The sequence below is a fragment of the Crocuta crocuta genome, unplaced genomic scaffold, assembly GCF_008692635.1.
Source record: "Crocuta crocuta isolate KB4526 unplaced genomic scaffold, BGI_CrCroc_1.0 scaffold1015, whole genome shotgun sequence".
Lineage (NCBI taxonomy): Eukaryota > Metazoa > Chordata > Mammalia > Carnivora > Hyaenidae > Crocuta > Crocuta crocuta.
The window spans coordinates 366,446-379,823 of record NW_027532631.1 but is presented as its reverse complement, the minus strand read 5'-3'; the positions used below and the strand labels follow the sequence as shown (position 1 = coordinate 379,823).

The following is a 13,378-nucleotide window of genomic DNA, read 5'->3' as shown; positions in this document are numbered from 1 at the left end:
AAAACACATCTCTGTACCTCTGCTACTTTCAGGAACTCTGCCAACTTCGTTGTTCTCGCAAGGAACTTGGTGTAAATATCCAAGCTTTCCTTGCACTGGCTTTTCCTCATAGCAAAATACTTGTCTAAAAATGAAAAAACAAATTTATCATGAAGGAACCGATATCACAGCAACTTTCCAATTACACTCCATTGTGATCATTCTTTTTAAAGCTGAATCTGTATATGATTTTAACTCGTTCAAAAACAATTATAGTTTTAACCCAGTTACTTTCTGTCTTGGCAAACAACAACACTGGTCGATCCATATAACCAACAGATGTTTATGAAGTATCACATGCCAAACACTGATGCTGCGAAGATACAGATAGATTAATTTAATTTCTCTAACGTTCAGTCTGAAATCTTATTTACCAACATCACAATCTGAAGCTTTCTGAGGGAAAGGGCTGTGTTTCCTATTGTTTTGTAACTGTACAAATGTACTAGATACTTCTTCAGTATAAGAAAAATATCAAATTCTCATCAATGAAGCTTAGAGAACACTTCCTATGAAATAAATATTCATTAGGACAGAAAATTCCTGGAAAGCATAAGAAGCATATGCTTGTATATAATAATAACAATTAGGTTATAAGCTATATCTTCCTAGGAAAGTCAAAATGATATTATATGACCATGGTGGAGTGGGCCTTAATGTGTAACGTATAAATATGGCGATCCATGTTGATTCCCTGGTAAATTTCCCAGAAATATCAATTAGCACTTATATAAAAGTTCTGTGGCTAATTAGTCAAGTAATTTTTATCCAAAAAAAAAGCAATATAATGTCTCATTATTTAAAAATATATATGACCTTGAAAGGATCTTCTATTTTGAATCTGAAACAAATATGAATCTAAATGTAGAGATAAAAGGTTTCTACCAGTTTGTTTTTTAAGCAATGTTTATTCCTTAGCCTACCTAGCAGATTGAGGATCCCCTCATTATAGGCTGCAAAGAGGCGAAGAGAATCCTTAAAGAGAAGTTTGAAAGCAGCAAGGATTATACCATTCGTTAGTTGGTCAGGATTTGCCTGGAAATGAAATCAAAGAGTAATCAATCACCACCACAGTTTAAAATAATTCCTTCCCCCACCTACCACTAAACAGTGCCATTTACCAACATGTTTAAAAAAGATTTATAAAGCTCTTACGTTAAAATTAAGAAGAGCATCAAACTGAATTTGAATAATCGGAAGAATGTTTAGCAGCTCTTTTGTATCCATAGTTCTCATCATACCACCCATCCTATAAAAGAGAAGAGATTCATAATATCAATAATTAAGAGTTTGAGAAGCACTGTGACATCAGCATCTTGAAATAAATCTGTGTTTTTAGTCAACTACATATCAGAACACGTATGTATTTCAGTATTTCTTGCTTACAAACGAATGATATTTACTGACCCTCTCTTGGCTTTGGTGACATCAGATGTGATCAGTCTGCATGAGAGTGACTTCTCGTTCAGGTACCTGCTATATCGTCTGATGAAGGTTGACATAGTATAGCCTAAAATGAGATACTTTATTATTTCCAATGTAACTAATATTAACCATTTACAATATATGTCAATAAATGCTGAGACTTCTCATTCCATTCACCCATATACCTCAATGATATCTTTGAAGACCAAAAGCTAGAACGGACCTTATTAATGATCTAGTCCAATATTCCTCACACTTTCTGTTAAAGGTTCTTTATTTCCGTGGCTTTGAGGCAAGATGGCGGAGAAGCAGGAAGCACCGTACATTTCGCCTGCACTCATCTCTCAAACGGAGAAGGCCTGAAGCCGTAGGACACTGAGCCACAGGAGTTTGGGAAGAGAAAGAGACAGAGCACACTGGGAAGGCAACCTCATGAGTGCGTGAGTGCGAACTGGGGGAGATACAAGCGGGACGGGACCCAGAGCCACGGAGGGAGGGAGGGAACCCGGCTCGCGTGCAGCTGCGGGGAGGGATAAACCGCGAGTGGGGGCGAGCTGCCGCGAGTCCAGGGGAAAGGAACGAAAAGCTGAGATTGCCCATAGAAACGTCCCTGGAGAAGAGAAAAAACCTCAGCTTGGAAAGACAGTGTTCTGTAGCTCTGGCTGCGGTGCTGACTTTAAACTAGGTGCCCTGGTCCCAGAGGCGCCAGGAAAAACTGCACTGCTGCACGTCCGGCACCGTCCATGGCGGTGGCGGCCGGTGAAGCAGCAGCAACGCCTGCGGAGGCGGTCCCGGCGCAGGGTGAAGTGGCAGTGGCGCGCGTGACATCGGCCCACTGAAGTGGCGGTGGCGGCGACCCGGTGAAGTGCTTCCGGCACCTGGTGAAAAGGCGGCTGCGTGAGCGGAAGTGGCCTGCTGAAGCGGAGGCGGCCGGTAAAGCGGTTGCGGCGNATTTTGCCTCATCTCTGCCCTATCATCTCTCTCTTTCTCTAGCTCTTCAAAAAGCACTGCATACACCCGGCTATTTAATTGTAGCTGGGAAATCTGGTTATATGCGTTAAACCGATCTTTGTCTATCAGTTTTCTTCTTTCTCCTTTTCTTTTCTTCTTTTTGAATTTTTTATGTATTTTTATTTTCTATCATTCACCTTCCCTTCTCCGTCTTTTCTCATTACTTTTTAATTTTCCCTCTTAGTTAGCATGATTGTTGGATTTGTCTGTACATTGGTGTCCCTCTGTTCCTTGTTTGTCTGTTTTCTTTGANACAGACTAAATGCCCCAATCAAAAGACATAGGGTAGCAGAATGGATAAAAAAACAAATTCCATCTATTTGCTGTCTACAAGAAACTCATGTTAGATTGTAAGACACCTTCAGATTATAAGTAAGGGGTGGAGACATATCTATCACGCTACGGGAAGTCAAAAGAAAGATGGAGTAGCTATACTTACATTGGACAAACGGGACTTNGAAACAATGGAGTTGAATGACACAATGGACCAGATGGATCTGACAGATATATTTAGAACTCTGCATCCTGAGGCCATGGAATTCAGTTTCTTCTCAAGTGTGCATGGCACGTTCTCCAAGAAAGATCACATACTGGGACACNGGGCACTGAGAGGGGCACTTGTGGGGATGAGCACTGGGTGTTATATGGAAACCAACTTGACAATAAACTATTTGTAAAAAAAAAATTTTTTTTAAAAAGGTTATTTATTTCCTCAAAGCCTTGAAATCACCTCCTGGTATAGTGTTGATGGTGACTTTTCTGAATTGAGGAAATAATTGAACTTTATCATTTTTTTTTTTCACATTTCCACAAAACTATTGGAAATTCTTAGCATTTCCCTGAAACTCCCCATCCCACTGTCACCATCTGTCCCCAGGTCTGCCCATGTTTTAGCCAGGCATAGTTTTCAGAACAGAGCTTCCTCCCCCCTTGACGCATGGAAATATTTCCATCAAAGAATCATCTTACCTTCTAGGACACTTTTATCCATGAAGTTGTGTAAAGTGAACAAAGAGCTTCTAGACGCGAGATGCTGGATAAAACGCTGTCAAATGTGCAAATTATAAAATTAGCTTCTGTCCACAAGTTGAGCTCTTTAATGAGTTTATCATTGTGAATGCATATTTAACACAATTCTATCGTATAGCCTCTACCTATCTCATGAGCACTGATAAAGGTGAGTGCAACATAAGAATATGCCCTGTTCTCAACTCTCCCAAAGAAATGAGGGGTTAAACACTGAGGCTCATGTGAGTACACGCTCTTTTCCGCCGGGACTTTTCATCTAGCCATTCCCTCCTTTCTGATTTTGAGAAGTTTTAATTAATTACAGAATTATTTTAATAATAAGCTTTTTAACAACTTAATTTGCATAAAAATATAATCTGATACGTCTGTGTACCCCACTACCCAGAAATGATAACTGCTAACTTTTTGACATCACTGCTTCGAGGCTATTTCAAAAATAAGAGGAATGAAGTATTATAAAGTGAAAGTGCCCTTTGCCCAACCCCAAGTTCCATTTCCTTTTCCTCCCTGGAAGTAACCAGTATCATAATGTTAATCTTTACAGTCTATTTTCTTTATAGTTTCAGATATAATTGTCCCATGACTAAATACTAAGTATTTTGAAATTTACATAAATCATACTGTATTTAAATATCATTTTGCAACCTACTTCCTTTATTAGCATGGTTTTTCAGGTCTAGCCTCACTGGTATACATCCCACTTAATTTTATAAACACCTCATTTTAGTTGTGTGTGCTGTACTGATAGAAATTTAGCTGAGTTCTACTTTTCAATTATTAGAAATATGTTATGAAAGTGGATTTGCTGGGTCACTGGACTTGGCATTTTCAATTTTACTAAACATGTCTCAATGCTCTTGTCTCCACAGTCATAAACTCTAGCAACCAATATTTACATGTCATCCACCGACTATGTGAATTCTCATTTCATCAAGACCTTCCCAACTCTTGATACTGTCATTCATCTTAAATTCTGCTTATCTGAGCATGTTCTCAGATGGTCGTCAGCCATCCTGGTTTCCTTTTCTATGGACCCTCTGTTCCTTTGTTTGTGAACGATTCCACTGTAGTGCCTTTTGCTTACTGATAATGTATTCTGAATATCAATCTTTGGTCTGTAATGTACATGTTGGAAATACCTCATTCCAACTTTAGGGCATCTTCCCTGCTCAAATATATGACATTTGTAGCATATTCTCCTAAATTTTCTTCAATTTTAAATTTTAGTGTTTTGCATTTGTAGCTATTTCAATCATGTGGCATTTATTTTTCTATATTAGAGTAAGATAAAGATCTCGTTCTATTTATTCCATAGAAATGTTATTTCTACCAAAAGGCTTTATTTTAAATTCTATACTTTCCCCCACAGTTTTAGTGCCACTGAGCTCCGATATAAGTATAGAGTTCTACTTCCAAGCTCTCTATTATGTTCCTTGTGTGTATGTTCGTTTTTTCAATCAATACTATACTGTATCATTAATCACTTTATAGTAAGTTTCAAAATTCAGTCAACTTATAAATCCTAACTTTTTAATGTAAAGCTTACTGAGACAAAACGTTAAAGTAGAATAAGTAATTTCATGTTAAAGAACATCTCAGTTCTGTAAAATACAAAGAGTGTTTGTACATGGGAAGAGGTGGATGGCTGAGGATGTGATCCACTCATGCACCCAGTTTCTCCTGATAAAGTAAAGCGATACATCTTTGAGGGTTTTCTCTCTTCGGTCTAAATCATCTGAAGAACTGAGGGAAATATCCACTCTATTATCTACTTTATCATCTAGTGGCTAAAACTGTATACCTCAAAAACTGTAAAGAGATACCCATAAGTAAAAATGGAAAAATCAGCCTTAGGGAACCTATTGGTATTTACTTCCCTTACTTGTTACAAAGGAAAAGAGTAAACCTTGACAAACCAAGAATATTTTGCCATCCTGTACCCGCAGTCCTTTGAACTAACAGGAAGGAAATGATTACACATTGAATGTACAGCATGCTCACCTCATTTCCATGAACCATGAGGTGATGCACGGTGACCAGGGCTTTGAACACCACCACCCAGCTGCTGCTCCTGGCTTTCTCAGAAAGAACATCAGCCAGATGTTCAACACTCATGTTTGTTTCATTTATGTATTGTATCAGATCTGAATTAGGGACAGTGAAAAGCATTAAAACAGTCAAGTGCCAGGGCTTGTATTTGAAATCACATTTGTTTGACCAAGATGCTAACCATCAGGTCATACTGCCTTTTTCAAGAAAAGTGACATGATGTGGGGCGCCTGGGTGGCTTAGTCGGTTAAGCGTCCGACTTTCGCNCTTGTTCTTTCTTTAAATTGTTTTAAAGTTCTACTCCCAACATGGGCCTCAAACTCATGACCCCAAGATCACATGCTCCACTGACCGAGCCAGCCAGGTGCCCACTTCCACACAGCCTTATCCCTACTTTACGAAAACAGCTTCCCAATTTCCTGCTCTGGGTTGTAACCATTCATACAAGGCCTCAAAAGCTAACTTTCATTATTTCATTTTTCCATTCAACAATATGCAAGGATCCCCTACTTTTTATTCAGTTCAAAATCCTCTCTGGGGGCGCCCGGGTGACTCAGTTGGTTAGGAGTCTGACTCTTGATCTCAGCTTAGGTCATGATCTCATGGTTCATAGGATCCAGCCCCATGTTGGGTTCTGTACTGACAGTGTGGAGCCTGCTTTGGATTCTCTCTCTCTGCCCCTCCCCAGCTAGTTATCTCTCTCTCTCTCTCTCTCTCTCTCTCTCACTCAAAATGAATAAGCTAAAAAAAATCCTCTTCCATTTCAAAACTGTCTATATAAACTATCATTATAAAACAACCTCATCTGTAGCACTTAATCATTAAGCAGCACATTCACATGCATACAGCACCAGGATCTGTACTGAGGAGGGTGACTAACAAATACACTGGGTGAGAAACAGGATGACCTTAACTGTAGACCCAGTCAGATTCATTTATTCAAGTATATACTCTACATGCCAGTGGCTGTGCCATGTTTAAGGTTATGAAGAATGAGCTTCTCTCATAATTTTTCTAAGTCTGCTTCACTCCTCTTTCTGTGAAGTTTCCCCTGGGAGGTTTCTGTTTCTCCTTTCCCATGATTTCAACATCCAGGGGTGTATAGTATATTGTCTCCAGAATCTCCTACGGGGCCTGCCCAGATTACGATTAAGCATGCCTGTGTGTACATAATCTGTTTCACTTAGTGAAGTGTCGGTTGCTGTAAATTATCATGATGATAAAAAGTGAAAAATTCAGAAAGCAAATATATACTACATCAATGGAGAGTTTTTAAGCAAAACAGCAAAATAAAGAGGTGATCAAAAGAGGGAGCTGGCTATGAAGTTCTCAAAGGCGGCGGGATTTATGTATACTGGCAATAGCAGGTATTGTTTATGAAGTCAGTGCTCAATGGGAACTCAAACAGTAGCGGGAAGGGATAGCCTGGGAGTCTCTTCTGTCTTTGAACAACAGATTACTTTAAGGATCAAAATTCTGTCACCTGGAAACATTCATGGGAGCACAAAAAACGTTGCAGTGGACATTCTAAGGCCTATTGATTGACTTCAGGTTAGGACTGCCCCGCGGATGATCTGCTCTGCACACTTTTCCCTCCTTGATTTCGGAAGCCTTAGTGAATGTGGTGATTTTATAAGGGGGCTTGAGCGGACTGTGGAAGTGAGACCCTTTTCCCAAGCCTGGCTTGTTATTATTCTACCACTTTGCGTGTCCTAAGTTATTGGGATAACTCGTAAACAGTTCAGAGCTTGGGGTTAAAAAGGCAAGGGGCTCCCTTCCAGGCTCCCGCAGGAAGAGGGGGGCTGGTAGGAGGGGAGTGGGGTGCCCACGACGTTAGAGGCACCTGGGCCTCACGGGCCATCTGCGCCAGAACTGCAACTCACCTGCCAGGTGTTTCGGCTCAGGTTCTGTGGGCTCGTCGGTGGTAGCCCCGAGGGCAGCCTTGGACGCATAAGATCCCATGGTGCGTCACAGAGCGCTGGCCACGAGGGTGACGGCTGCGGAGTCCGGTCCCTCCTCTTCCGGGCCAGCGGACTGAGCCAGGACGGGTACTGCAGGCAAAAGGCGGAGCGCCTGGAGTGACGGCAGAAAGGCCCGGCTACGCGGCTAGCCTCCACGTGGCAACCCTTTCTCCTTGCGGCCGGACGCAGACCTGCAGCACCGTGAGGTGGGGTTTGAAGCTGCGGGCCGAGGGGGCGGGGGTCCCTGGGACNNGGACAGGATCGGGGCCTGGGGCGGGTCACGTCCAGAGGAGCGAGGCCACCACCTTTGCGTGGTGGATGCTCAATGACAAAATAAACAATCGCTTGACTGAATGTTATGAAAAAGGGGGACATGTTGGGGACTCCAGATAAAAGGTCTCCAGGCCTTGGAAAGTTAAGTGGTCAGAGGACAATACTTTGGAAACCCTTGACGTGGCATTCTTAGGGAGGCTCCAGTCACATGTTATGGAGGCCGCTTCCCGCCTGAGGACATGTCCTCCTATCCTTCACCCAGCATCAGACATCTAAGTCCATAGAGTTGTTCGTACTGTCCCTCCATTACACGTTTCCTATGTGCGGAATCCATAGTGGTGTTACCGCTGTCGGCCCTTATATGCCTACGTCTTCTCTCTTCTTTTTCTTCATCGTTCGGGGCAGAGAGCTATCAACGTTCATGATGTGGAAGAACCAACTTGTGGTTTCATTGGTTTTCTCTATATTCTGTTTCCTATTTCATTGAATTCTGCTCTTTATTGTTTCCTTCGATTGCTTTTGGTTTATTTTTCTCTTTATTTTCTGGTTCCTTAAGGCAGCTTAGATAACTTATTTGAGATTCCTCTTTATAATATTAGCATTTACACTTAAGTACTGCCTTTCTTCTCAAAGAACATATTTCTTATGATTACAATTTTTTAAACTTTGTTGAGATTTATTTTATGAGACAGAATATGCTCTACCAAGGTCAGTGTTCTCTGTACTCTTGAAAAGATGCATATTTTTCTACTATTGGCTGCAATGTTCCAATCAAATGTGTAACATAGTTCCTGATATTGTATCACAAGTGACTGAGACTATTCATTTTCATTTCTGAAGCCGTCTCCTTTCCTAGCCTTCCTTCGAATGGGACACTTTCCTTTTATGTCTCTTCAAATTCACTGGGCTTTTCTTCTTTCTTCTGCAGTCTAATCTGCTAATGTCATCCAGGACAATTATTTAATTTTCAGTTTGGGAGGGGCTGAGAGACCCAGCCAGGCCTTCGGTGAACCGATCCATCTTTGAATTAGGCCCAGGCAGCTTCAGGAACCTCAGTGTACTGAAGGCCTCAGGGAAAGGGAAGCGGGACTCATGGAAAAGCGCTTGTAGAAACAGGAGAGCTTCAGGCTGTAGACTTCATGCTGAATAGCTTCCTTAATGGCTCCTGTTTTTACCAGCTCCTCCCCTGGGACAGTGATCCCCCATTTCTCTTGCCCTGGCATCCTCCACTGCCTCCACTCTTCCACACCACTGTGGGCACTCACCCCACCGTCGCTGTTCTAATTGTGGAGCCTCCCTCCCAACCTGAAGAAGTGTGAAACCGTCTCAATGCACCTAGTCCCCTGGACATTCAGCAGTATCAGCCATAAACATGGGGGTGTGAAGAATGTCCATCAACTAAAACAGAATCGAAATTAGCTTCAAGGACCTCAGTGACGTGACGACAGTGGTGTGACTGCACTGAAATGACAACAGTGTAACCCACAAAGGGCTTCCCAGTAGCCCAAGAAGGAATCAAAAGTCTAATCTGATGCTTTCCTGTAGAACAAATGGGGCAGTTTTTGGCAGGAGGTTCAGGGTTTGCTTTGTTTTGTTTTAGTTTTTAAAATCAGAAACATAAAGTTCTTTGCCTTGTGAAACACAGCTGTTCTTCTCAGACTGACAGAAAGGCTAAACATTGCAAATTCACCCCACCGTTTCCGGAAACTCTCCCTAGCAGGCGGGCGTCTGAATTTTGTGGGGGCCCCAGTCATTGAGTTTGAGGCTTCCTACTTGCCACAACCAAGACATTATCATTTCTACCACTTTATAAATATGTACAGTGTAGACACGTAACCTATTTCAACACCAATTACAAATTTTTACAGCACATACAATTGACTCACCCATGCCTCGCTCACCTCACAAAGTTATTTAAAGTCTTTTTCTCTTCACTGCGAGTTTTGTCCAAATGAAAGAAGGGTGTTTCTCTTTTCTTTTCTTTCTTTCTTTCTTTTTTTTTTTTTTGTTCTGACAAAAAGACAGTCTACATTGTATCTCCCCAGCGGGGTGCTTTGAGAGTTCAGGGTGGAGAGGAAGAGGCCAGCCTTCAGGGAAGGGTCTTCTCTTCTCATTTTTTATTAACATCTTTATTGAGACATGATTTACAGACCATACAAACCATTGAAGGTGGCCACGTCAATGGTTTTTAGTATAGTCGCAGGGTTGGGCACCATCCCCTTTAGAATAATTACCTTTAGAATATTTCGTTGCCTCCAAAAGAAATCCAGTACCTTTTGCCATCATCCCTCTGTCCTCCCTCCGCCCAGCCTCTGGCAGCCCCTAATCTGCTGTCTCCCCACATTTCCCGACTGTGGACATTCCATCGGAACAGAATCATAAACTCTGTGTCCTTTCGTGTCTGCCTTCTTTTATTTAGCATGTTTTCAAGGTTCGTCTATGTTGTAGCAAGTGTCAGCAATTCAGTATTTTTAATGACTGAATAATATTCCATTGTATGGAGAGACCACATTTTGATTATCCATTCCACTTTGTGGACATTTGGGTTCTTTCCACCGTCTGGCTATTTGTAATAGTTCTGACATACACATCCGTGCATAACTGCGGTTTGAAGGCCTGCTTTCAGGCCTATGGGGTGTGTGCCCAGGAGGGGACTTCCTGGGTCACATGGTCATATTCTGTGTTTGCTACTGTCCGTTTCACGTGCCCCCAGTCCTGTACAGGTGTGAAGTGGAATCTTATGGTTTTCATTTGAATTCCCTGATTACTAATGATGGCAAGCATCTTGCCCTCTGCTTATTGACAATTCGCTTATCCATGGAGAAATTATCTATGTATGTCCTTTGCCCATTTAAGAATATTTTTGTCAGTTGTCAGAGCTCTTCACATATTCTGGATGCTTTCTTAATTTACATGATTTGCAAATACTTTTTCTCCCACTCTCTGGGTTGTCTTTTCACTTTTTTGTTAATGGCCTTCAATGCACGACGTTTTTTTAATTTTCATGAAGTCCAATTTATCTGATTTTTCCTTGTTGCTTATGGTTTTGATGTCCTATCTAAGACTCCACTGCCAAAACCAAGGTTATGAAGATTTACTGCTATGTTTGCTTCTAAGGTTTTTCTAGTTTTTGCTCATATTTAGGTCTTTGATACATTTTTGCTTGATATTCGAATATGGTGTGGGGCGGGTGCCCACCTTCACTCTACTGCATGTGGATATGCAATTGGCCAAACACCAGCGGTTAAAAAGATTATTCTTTCCCCCACTCACTAGTCTTGGTACACTTCTTGATAATAAGTTGACCCCAGATGTGTGGGTTTACTTGTACAGCCAGTTCTCCTCCGGCGAGCTGCACGTGTACCCTTGCAACGGTACCAAACTGTCTTGATTGCCATTGCTTCGCACGAGTTAGGGCGCTCCTCCTCCTCTCACCATAGTCGCTACCACTCGAACAAGTGCCCTGAGGCTTGAACTTTTCCACGTTCTGTTACAAATAGTCAGTTCCTCTGGGAAGAGATTAGGAGGCTGCTTCTCCCCCAGGCCAGGGCTCTGTGGCTGAGGGCAGAGCCACAGGCAAACTTCTCTCTGAATGGCACCTCTGCTCTACGAGTTAAAAGGTCATTTGGGGGGCGGGGGCAGCAGCCCAGGATCCTTCCAGCTTGCCTTTCCAGGCCTGGAAGCACCACCTCGTAAGCGAGGGCGAGGGTATCCAGGGACCCAGAACTCCCAGTGCACCGTGCCAAACGACAGCCTCCGTCCAATGAGTGGCAGCTGCATGGGAGAAAGGAGCCCTCACCTCTCAGGGGCACTTACCTGGGACTTAGTCTCAGCAACAGGCAGTGGGGAGCTGGTGAGAAACACTTCAGTCCCGCTCCTCCTGGGAAGAAAGCCCTCCAGCTGGGAGTTGGGGGCAAGGAAACCTAGTGTTCTCGGCCGCACCAGCCTGAAGTGGGGTCTCCTCCTCGCAGAGCTGGGAGAGGGGAAGGAGGGAGCTGATCTCAGTTCAAAANGGCTCAGGCCATGATCTCACAGTTTGTGAGTTCGAGCCCCGTGTCAGGCTGTGCACTGACAGCTCAGAGCCTGGAGCCTGCTTTGGATTCTGTGTTCCCCTCCTCTCTTTCTGCGCCTCTGCCGCTCACACGGTCTCTCTCTCTCAAAAATAAACATTAAAAATTAAAAATAAATAAAAAATTTTCACCCATTTCACTGGGGAGTGAGTCTGTAGACCTCGTCACACTGTCGTGCTGGAAGTTTATGGAGGTTTTGGAGCCGCTTCAGTTAGAGTAAAGGAGGGAGGGATTTGGGGAGGGCTGCAAAGCTGCTCACACCGGTACTCACCGCTCGGGATTTACTCTGGGTGTTAAGTGGCCTTTTGTCAGCTGGAACAAATGAGCCTTTAACGACAGCTAAGGCACCGATCATATGCTACGGGATCCCCGGGGGCCCTTTGAGGTCCCCTAGGCCAGACCGTGCAGCCCCCGAACGCGTAGGACAGCGGGAGGGCTCTCACTCTGTCTGCTCTCACTCAACAGTTAGTAAGGGCTGTGCTACCGGACCCTGGAGAGCCTGGCTCATCCGCTAACCCGGCCCTGCTCGTCTTTAAGGAGGGCATTCTGACGTTACCGGCCTCACGATGGGCCCCAAAGGTGTAAAGCACAAGAGCGACCGAGGCTGACAGATTTGNCTTTTTAGATTCAGGCAGTTTGTTACTTACATCAGCGGCAGAAGGAAGAGACCTCAAAGGTACCAGCTCCTTGCGATCTTCGTCCCATGTGCCCAGATGGCTGGAAGGGGCTGGAAGGCTGGCCGTGTGAGCTGTGAGCCACCCCACCGCCGAGGAACCTCTCACAGACCGCGGCCACGCATTTATGCTGAGAGCGGCGCGGCAGGGAGTTTCCTCATACCTCATCTGAACCGAGGAGGCACAAAGTAACTGTTTCAGGACAGCCTCCCGAAGTTTCTCACAGGCCTCTAGCCTCTCATGTAACAGGACGATCTCAAGATGTTCTGCCAAGACCCAGATTAGCTGTTTGTTCAAGCCTTGCCTATGTGGCATGTGTGGAGACCATATAGGTGCCAGGGCACCATGACAGAGCTGTTACCCCATACACGTATCCCCCCCAAAGCAGGGAACACAACGCGACAATCCAATCCAAAGACCACATTCAAATATTGCAACTGTCCCAACAATTTCGTTTTCCTTTCTGGTCCAGAATCCAATATAGGGACACATGCTGTACTTAGTTATCGTGTCTTCAACGTCTTTCTGTCCAGGGAAACTCCTTGGCNTCCGTTGATGACTCCCACCTCCATCAGCCACTACTGTGATGATTACCCAAGGGTGATTTTCTAATTTCATCATTCCTTCTCCATTTATTAGGTGACCTTCTACTTAAAGGAATAGCTTTCTTTCCTTCTTCATCTATTCATTTTTATCAGTGTGGACTCAGATTATTATATTATTCAAAGGATTATAATCTTTTATTTCGATGCACAAATTGTTCCAGATTTGGCCAATGGGATCCCTTCAGGCTGGACCAATTTGCCTACTGAAATGGTCCAAAAAGATGGTCTGAGGGGGGGNCATC

The 13,378-nt window shown here is 43.5% G+C and overlaps 1 protein-coding gene across 5 annotated transcripts in view; it reads right to left on the bottom strand.

The window, feature by feature from the left end:
• Window positions 1-12,547, bottom strand: part of LOC144245239 (phosphatidylinositol-binding clathrin assembly protein-like) — a 42,433-nt gene extending 29,886 nt beyond the window's left edge. For 4 of the 5 annotated variants that reach the window (XR_013339213.1, XM_077780661.1, XM_077780659.1 and 1 more), the window contains exons 1-9: window positions 12,505-12,547; window positions 11,604-11,760; window positions 7,437-7,626; window positions 5,506-5,648; window positions 3,445-3,520; window positions 1,447-1,549; window positions 1,195-1,288; window positions 963-1,074; window positions 18-124 (exon numbers count right to left, since the gene is read on the bottom strand). Coding sequence is in view for 4 of the 5 variants with exons in the window: in XM_077780661.1 (XP_077636787.1) it covers window positions 18-124; window positions 963-1,074; window positions 1,195-1,288; window positions 1,447-1,549; window positions 3,445-3,520; window positions 5,506-5,648; window positions 7,437-7,515 (714 nt within the window). In the remaining variant the exon portion in view is untranslated. The remainder of the gene's footprint in view (window positions 1-17; window positions 125-962; window positions 1,075-1,194; window positions 1,289-1,446; window positions 1,550-3,444; window positions 3,521-5,505; window positions 5,649-7,436; window positions 7,627-11,603; window positions 11,761-12,504) is intronic. The other variant, XM_077780660.1, reaches the window with a different exon arrangement.
• Between the last annotated feature and the right edge of the window lie 831 nt (window positions 12,548-13,378).